This window comes from Monodelphis domestica, chromosome 2, assembly GCF_027887165.1.
Source record: "Monodelphis domestica isolate mMonDom1 chromosome 2, mMonDom1.pri, whole genome shotgun sequence".
NCBI classification, from domain to species: Eukaryota; Metazoa; Chordata; class Mammalia; order Didelphimorphia; family Didelphidae; genus Monodelphis; species Monodelphis domestica.
Window position 1 is genome coordinate 496,616,242 of NC_077228.1, and position 8,873 is coordinate 496,625,114.

At 43.1% G+C, this 8,873-nt stretch overlaps 1 protein-coding gene across 1 annotated transcript in view; it reads left to right on the forward strand.

Annotated features, from left to right (window-relative positions):
• Positions 1-5,992, forward strand: part of PIP5K1A (phosphatidylinositol-4-phosphate 5-kinase type 1 alpha) — a 32,423-nt gene extending 26,431 nt beyond the window's left edge. The window contains 7 exon segments of the mRNA NM_001136559.1: positions 936-1,141; positions 1,685-1,768; positions 3,227-3,275; positions 3,896-3,980; positions 4,570-4,719; positions 4,939-5,065; positions 5,467-5,992. Of these exon segments, the coding sequence (NP_001130031.1) occupies positions 936-1,141; positions 1,685-1,768; positions 3,227-3,275; positions 3,896-3,980; positions 4,570-4,719; positions 4,939-5,065; positions 5,467-5,473 (708 nt within the window). The 3' untranslated portion in view covers positions 5,474-5,992.
• Positions 5,993-8,873: the final 2,881 nt, after the last annotated feature.

The following is an 8,873-nucleotide window of genomic DNA, read 5'->3' on the forward strand; positions in this document are numbered from 1 at the left end:
AAATTTATTCTTTATTCCTCTCCTATCTGCTAAACTAGCTTTTGTAACCATGATTTAAGAAAGATAGGAAAAAAGGCTCTTTTGGAAAACTTAATAAACACATCAACCAAATCTGAGTATAATGGGCAGTGCTCCATGCCTTCCTTCAACAAAGGAGGGGAAGTTCATTTCTTTATCCCCTTTAGGGCCAAGCTTGGACATCATAATCACCCAGCATTTAGCTTTATTTTTGTTGTTCTTCCCATTTATAGTGTTGTCATTATGTGTTGTTCCTGGTTTTGCTTACCTGACTTTATATCAGTTCTTTTAAATCTTCCAATGCTTCTCTTAATTCTTTATAATTGTGGTTTCTCACAGCACAATAATATTTCATTATAATAATATACCACAATTTATTTAGCTATTTACCATTATTTCCAGTTCTTTGCTACTACAAAAAGTGATGGAGTGAATATATTTATTATATAGATCCTTTATTTCCATCTTTAACCTTGGAATATATGCTTAGCAGTGAAATCTCTGAATCAAAGTGTATGAACTATTACTGCCTTTCTTAGCATTGTCCTAAATTACTTTCTGAAATGGTTACACTAATTTATAGCTCCATCAACATTATATTGGTTGTATGCCTGTCTTTCCATAATCCCTGCAATATACTATCACCTTTGTCAGTTTGCTAATCATTAGATGAAAACACTGTTTTGACTTTTTGATTCTTTTATAATTTGTTATAGTTTGCAATTCTTTTTCTGAGAACCATTTGCTAATAGGATAATTCTAAAAGAGGTGTGCGTATGTGCGTGAGAGTGTCCATTCATTCGTTTGTTCATCCTAACAATCCTCACCCTCATGCTGGGATTTTAATTTCCTTTTTTCAAACTTGGATTTCTTGTCACTCCCAAAGCCTCAAGTTAAAGTATCTTCCTTGCACCCAGGTGCTACAGAGCTTCAAGATCATGGACTATAGTCTGCTGGTGGCAATCCACAATATGGAACATGCACAACGAGAACGGCTATCCACTGATGTGGGCCCAGGGAATGATACACGGAAGCCAGCCACACAGAAGGCTCTCTATTCCACAGCTGTGGAGTCCATCCAGGGTGAGGCCCGGCGAGGAGGCACCATGGAAACAGAGGACCAGTGAGTATATTATGGATCCTGGGAATCGGAGAGACTCATCAGCCATATACTTCTTGTGGGAGGGAGGGTTGAGGCAGTGCTACCTTGCATAGTGGAAAGTTACCAGGAGACTGAAATTCTGTTTAAGGCAGACCCCTATAGATAGGAATTCAGTTTAGGATAGAACTATCTTGGACCCCATCCAAGAAAATTTCATTATTGGGATACTGTGAGGTAGTCCTATAACATGACTCCCAAGAAAATGATTAAAGGTAATGATTGAATATAGTCTGTAATATGTATTGGATAAGGGCACCCAGAATAAAAGATTGGACATTGTCTGATGAGAGTTTATTAGGAAAAGTTTCCTGAAAAGGAGGTAGGGAAAGGTTGGAAGGAACATGCCTACAAAATATTTTTCAAGGGAGAGGAATTAATGATTTTTCTAATTCTTGGTAATTAAGTATAGTTGGTGCTTTCTGCATTTGACTTACAGATGAGAAGCACTATGCTCTTAAAGCTCTGTGGTTTCCTCATTCTTCTCCCTCTCTGCCTTTGCCCTAGGATGGGTGGCATTCCTGCCCGAAACAATAAAGGAGATCGCCTGCTGCTCTATATCGGCATCATTGACATTCTACAGTCTTATAGGTGAGAATCTCTTGGGCACAAAAATGAATCCTAGATTTGGGAGCTGAAAGGGGATGAGTGTTTAGGGTTAAACATTTCCCCCCTCCAGTCAGATAAACCAGCCTTGCCTCTAGAGTATCTCCTGATTAAGACTCATAGGTTTCAGGACATCTGCTTGTTATGCAAGATTTCAGATGAGAAGCTTAATTTCCTCCCCCAGTTCACACGTACCTTCTGGTAGAAAGCTAACTCAGCCCTAAGACCATCTGTCTAGCTATTGCTTTATGTGGCGTGAGTCACACTCCACTTCAGGCTGTAGCTGGAAGTTTCTTTTCTTCCTTTCTCACTTTCCCAGTAGGGAAAAACAAGGGAGTTACTATAATTGGGCCAAGAGCTTATAGCCCCAATGAAGAGAGGTGAGGAGCATCTGGTGCTGGCTAGAGTTCCTCTTTCCCTTCTCTCTCCAAGCACCCTTGCATTTGAATGTTAAACATATATAAAACATTTTTTAAAAAATTCAGCATTTGCGAATTTATTCATGAAGAAAGTATCCCCTAACTTGATATATCCCCTTATAACCACAATAAACCAAAATCCAATTTACATTATTTCTTTGGTCTGGATAACTTTTTCATGAGGGAACTAGTTGTCCTCTTCTAGACAAAGCCTCATTCCTCACATAGATCTTACTTTTTTTTGCATCCTCAAATAGATATCTGATCTCATCCATGTGGATGTTCCCTTCAGCAGTGTAGATTACAACTCATCCATGCCTGGCCATCCTGGCTGACACTTATCCATGTCCTTCCCTATGTTTGCCACAGGGGTTTGACCCAACACTTTTGGCGCCTTCATTACTTTCTCTTGACATAGCAGTGGACCACACAGACAGTCCATTGGGGGTCCCTTGCTCTAGCCAGGTGACCAGCCTATCTCCTTTTTTGATCATACATTTATTTGATGACATTCCTTACTGACATTCCCATTGTAGTTCCTTATTTGTTTTGTGTTACAGCTTTGTGTGTGTGTGTGTGTGTGTGTGTGTGTGTGTGTGTGTGAGAGAGAGAGAGAGAGAGAGAGAGAGAGAGAGAGAGAGAGAGATCCATAGTCCTCTGATTTTGAGTTCTTTAAAGACTAGTTTTTTTCCATTAATTACAGCCATATAATGCCTAGACCTTTATTTGTGGGGGATGTGGGGTGTTCTTTAGAAGATCTTTGTGATTGCTAAAAGTCTCTCCCCTGCCCACTATCTTCTTCCATTTCATTCTGGCCCCATCTCCTTGTCCATTTGCAATGTTTGTCCTGAATGAACTCTCAGGATATTTAGCAATTTGGATAACTTTTTAAGCCCTTGATCTTCTATCCACCCTTTACCCCTGTCATCCTTGTCACATACTACCACCACCACCCGAAAATAATAATGAATTTTTTAATGAGCTTATGACTCTTATGATGTTTGTGCACTGATAACTTTCACAGGTTCATGAAGAAGCTGGAACATTCATGGAAAGCTCTGGTCCATGATGGGGTAAGTGGATTGTATTTATCTATCTCCTCACCCCTCTGCTCTGTACCTCCTCAATTTTTTCCATGGTGTAATGGGTAGAGCAGACTTTTGAGGTTGAGAAGCCCTGGGTTCAAGCCCCAGCTCTGAAACATTAACTTCTCTGAGCTTCAATTTCCTTGTCCGTCAAAAGAGGAGCTTGGAGTCACTGACTTAAGATTTCTTAGTGCTGAATTTATGATGCGGTGGGCCTGCCTCTGGACCCTGGGCAGGTCTCCTGATCTCCCAGTGCTCTGAGCAACTCTGTCCAACTGTTTCATAGACAGGTCCAGCTAGCCTGCTTGGAAGAGAAGCTCCATCTCCTATTAAAATTGTCAGGGGGCAGCTGGGTAGCTCAGTGGATTGAGCAGTCACTTCCTAGCTGTGTGACCCTGGGCAAGTCACTTGACCCCCATTGCCTAGCCCTTACCACTCTTCTGCCTTGGAGCCAATACACAGTATTGACTCCAAGACGGAAGGTAAGGGTTTAAAAAAAAAAAGAATTGTCAGACCAGTCTCTCTTCCTGTTTCCTCCTCTGCCCTGTTTGGATCCTTGATGCAGGGGCACACAGCAGTTTAAAGCTCTCAAATCCCCTTCTCCACAGGACACAGTTTCGGTGCACAGGCCGAGTTTCTATGCTGAGCGGTTTCATCAATTCATGTGCCAAACAGTATTCAAGAAAATTCCCTGTAAGTGGCCAGCCCCATTACTGTCCCCTACACAAAGTGCTGCTGGGGTAAGAGGTATTTGGGAGATTGGGGGATCACACACTGTGTAGCTTCAGCATATGGCAAATGTGCCAACCACTGCAGGGCCAGACAACCAACTAGATGAGGAACTTCGTTAACACAGATTTCCTATGAGGCATGCAAAGAGAATTTCCTTGTCTTGTGTGCTAGGCCATGCCCAAAGGAATTACTGTGACATAAACTCATTGTAACCTATATATCTCAAATGTTCTTCTTTTTCCCCTCTCAGCACCCAAGAGGACTAGTCATTTTCTAAGTCTCCAAATAAGGACAATTGGGGGGGTTAGTGGGGGACAGTCGGGGGCAGATGGAAGAATAGAGGTCAAGAATAGATTATTCCATATTAGGTTTTCTTCCTTACTGAAGTTGATAAGGGAGGGGCCCTAGATAATGGTGAATTATTCCTTTTATGCATCAAGAGATAGGAAGTTAAGGAAAGGGACATAAGGCACTTTGTTTTTTTTTGTTTTTTTCATCTGGGTCCTGGTCTCTGTATTAAGTCCTAAGCGGGTCTCTCTCCCTTTTGAAGTGAAGCTTTCTCCTTCCAAAAAGAGTCGGCTCAGTTCATCCCTTCGTAGAGTGGGCCCAGGTGGAAACTCCCTCTCACCCTCCCAACTGACAGTCACTGTCTCTGGAGAGAATAAGGCAGAAATGACAACGCAAGTGGAAGTGGAACCAGGTTAGTGCCAGGACTGGGGTCCCTACATGATTAGAAACCTCCTTCCCCTCTCTTTCCCTGCATCTTTCCGGTTGGGATGCCTAGAGATGCTGAGATCCTAGAGATGCTGAGCCATGGCCACATCCTTGACTCCCTTTCCTGACCCAGTGGGACACTTGAGTTCCTATAGACTTTTCCTCTTCTTCCTCAGTGGTTCATATTCCATATTTCTCCTTCTAGGAGTCTACTCTCGCCGTCCTGATCTACTTCCCCAAACTCCACCTGTGGATGAAACCAATAGTGACTCTGCTGCTACCACCCTTTCTACCTCTCCAGGCAGTGAGAAATTCAACACACCAGCTAACAGGTTTGTTCCTTGGCCCTCTCCTCCACAGGTCTCTCCACATCTTTCTTCAGTTCTCCATATTCTTCTGGGGAGGCCTGGCCCCTTGTGACCCTCAGAGGTCCTTGGTTCTCCATGAGGTTCATGGGTTTGCAAGTTCATCTCCCTGTGAGCTCAAGCTCGGAGATCCCAAGAAGGGTGGGAAACCTCTGCCTTGATGGTGAGGGGGTGGGGGCATGCTCCTACCCTGGGCCTTGGCGTATGTTGGAGTCCCCTTTGTTGTATTGTTTACCTATACTTTATTCTCCAGCCCTTTCCTCATTCGATAACCTTCAGAGTAAAACCTGCCTGCCCCTGCCAAAAAATCATTAGGACTATGAGGGGTCCAGAGTGAGACTGCTGAGGCAATTCATGTTACTATTTAGGATGTAGGGGAACAGAGTAGAGAGCTAGGAAACACTTTTAGTTAACCAGTTAGAGTTCAAAGTATCAGGCTCTTCTAACTGATGTTCACAGGTTATGGCATTGAAATGACCTTTAGGGATAGGATGGTGATGAGACCCAAGCAGGGATGACCCCTTGCCCCATCTTGACTTTTTTCCCCTAATACTTTTCCTCCCACAGTTCACCTCCCTCAGAAAGAATTGATGTCATCGTTGAGTCAGAGTTCAGCTGTGTGAGTGACTGAGCTTTGGGAGCCAGGGGTGGGGGGTGGGGGGTGGGGGTGGGGTGGTTGGACTATTCTTGCCCTGAGCCTTTTCCCCTTTGTGGCTTGGTGACATGGCCCAAATTGGGTGGTTGAGAGCCACCTAGGCTGAAGTGAACTTTAATGAGCCTTCAGTTCCAAGTCTCTTCTATTCTCTTCTCTTTCCCCACAATTTGAATCTCTTTTTTTTTCTTCTCCAGTGAGAAAAAAAACAACAACCTGGCACTTGGAATCAGATTCTTCCATCATTACGGTCCCAAGATATCAGCTCCATATGCTGAGCTCCCCCTTTCCTGGCTATTGAAAAGGAGAATAGTCGAGTCTGGGAAACTTTCTCTTCAGACTCCTGAAGAGGGACCTTTTCCCTCGCCCCCAGGATGGGCATCAATTAGTGCCTTAGGCAGTTGGGTCAGTATCATTGTGTGACGAGCACCCCAGACCCCCAGTTGGGGGCACCAATTCTGCACTTCCCAGCTCAGCTTCCAAAGTTGACTTTTAGGACTGTTCCTCTTCAAAGCTGGAAGTGGGGCTGATGGACAATGAGGTTCTCTTCCTCCTTTCCCACCTATTTTTTAGCAACTGGACTGTTTCTTTTCTGCAGTCTGGCCAGTGACCCCAGCTCTCCTTGGCTTCTGGAGGGGAGGTTCTCTGTAACTTTTGTAAAGATATTTTTGGGAAGTATGGGTGTTCATACACCTCCTTGGCTTGGGTTTTTGAAAGTTCCTCACACTCCCCCTCACCCCCCCCCCCTTTTCTTTTTTTAAAAGAAAAGACTTCATGACAATTTCAGCACAAGAAGTTGGACTTTGGCCACCTCATTGGCCTTGGGGGGCAAAAAGGGGCAGGAAATTGTGAAGGTTCCCCCCAAAAGAAGAGAAAGTCTGATAAAGCACAGGATAGTGATGACTATGACTCCAGGAGAATCTTCTTTGTATCCTCTCCTCTGAATGCATCAAAGGCTTTATCCAGGCTGAAGAATTTGAGATAGGGGATAAGGGGCCTACACATTTCTAAACAAAACACTTAACTTGGAGTGGCCATGGGACAGATGGTCAGAGCCCCTCTGACCGGGGTCCTGCTGACTGTTGGGCCATGCTGATTCTTACTCTCTGCAATTTGAACTATTTTCTGGTTGTTTTCCTGAATCTAGAGACTTTATCAAGTGAATATTGGATCCTCCTTCAAAGGAGTTCCCCTCCTTGCTCTTTCTTACCTGTTGCAATAGTGTCTTGCTATCTGAAGAGCTGCATTGGGAAGGCAGACAGCTTTGTGTATGTAACACACAGTCCTTGCTGATGAGACGGAAGAATGTAGCGTCTCTCAAATCCATTTCAGGAGTCATTTGACCCTGTGTAGTGGTGCCATCCCTGCATCCTCAGAAAAAGAGAGGCTGGGGAGAAGGTACTTCAGACCTCCATTCCCTAATGAGGAGGATCAAAGCTCTCTAGCTTGACACTCTGGTTGTGGGGGATGACTGGGGGCTGGAATCTCAGGCAGATTGTTCAATCCCCATTCCCCTCTTCCACTCCTTTCCCTTAATCAGGTTAGTCTGTATCCAAGTAACTGTCTATATTAGACACCCCAACCCTCACCTGAAGCCAGTTTCTGGCTTTCTGTCTTTGCTGCCATTTTTTAAATAAGAAGGAAACAATTCTTGCTATTTTTTTCATGATTTACTATTTATGAAGTATTTAAGTGTTTTATTCAGGGCAGAGTTATTCTCTACAGGGTGGGAGGGAAACAGGTTATTAGAGGGAGGGCTCGGTCTCTATGGGAGGTGGAATTAGAAGGGAAGGGGACTCAACATTTCTATGAAGCGTCCCTATCTGCCTCTACTTTGTATTGTTCAAAAATGGCAAATGTTATTATAAAATGATGAGCACCTGGTTTTAATGTATTAAAACTTTTATCAGTTATTTTAAATCCCTTTTAAAAGCTTTTTGTCTTTCCTTCCTGGTTCTCTTACCATTCTTCCACATACTTCATTCAGGTGATCCCAAATTGTTACCTTTCTTGAATGACCTTGATGTCTTCAACTTGCCTTATCCAGGTACACTTTTTCTGGCCCTTCACTTATTTCCAAACTTCTGGTAGAAACTGCATTGTAATGTTGTATTCTATTTCCTATTTTATGTCAGAGCATAGCTATATGGAGGGATGGATATTCCTAGATAGATAGATAATCTAATTCTCATTTGGAATGCTGGGATCCTGTCTGGCCTCCCACAGCTTCCTGACCTGAATAGTCTCCCTTCTCAGCTTGATTTTCCTTTCCCTGAAGTCCTTGATATCTGAAGTACTTTCTTCCTTTGCTGGGCTGAACCTGAGCTCTCACTCCCCTCGAGGCTTAGATTAGAACAAGTAAAGAGAAAAGGGAAAAGGTGAGTTCCTTCTAATTTGTCTGAGAGAATAAATGAGCTGGGTTGAAAGCCACCACTTTCTTCTCCCCTCATTATAACACCCTTCAACAAATATTAAACCCCTAATGTATGCATTACGTACATACCTTTGAGGGCTTCATAATATAATTGGCAAGCAAAAGATAAGACAAAAATAAGAACTTTTAAATGATAGGAGGCCCATTAAGTGTCCACATGTCATTATTACAAATGTCTAGATCCTATTGTGAATAATAAATGCTTTTCAGGAGTTCATAGGAGGGGAAGTTGGGGAAGTTTTATGGGTGAGGTAAATGGGAACTAGGTCTTGACAGACAAGCAGAATTTGGAGGTGAAGAGGAACCTAAAGAATAGATGTTCAGAGGGAACAATAAATATGACATGGAAGAAACTAACCAGAGAGTTTGGCAAGGCAAGGATCAGTGGAGCCAGATTATTAAGGGCTTTGATTGCTAATGTGAGAAGTCTGGATTTTATTCTGAAGACAGTATAGGGCTTTTGAAAAGAGAAAGAGGTGATAAAAGTGATACTTTAGGAAATTTAGTCTTGTAATGTAAAAGAAGGACCAGAGGGGAACAGAACAGTTCAGGATTCATTTATTCAGAGATTTAAGGTTTCCAAGGACTTTGCTCCCAACCCCCTGAATAAAATGATGCCTGTTGTGGAAATGGATTTGTTCCCATAGCCAGTCAGGTGAGATTCCCAAAGCAGAGCTCCCAGCTCTTGA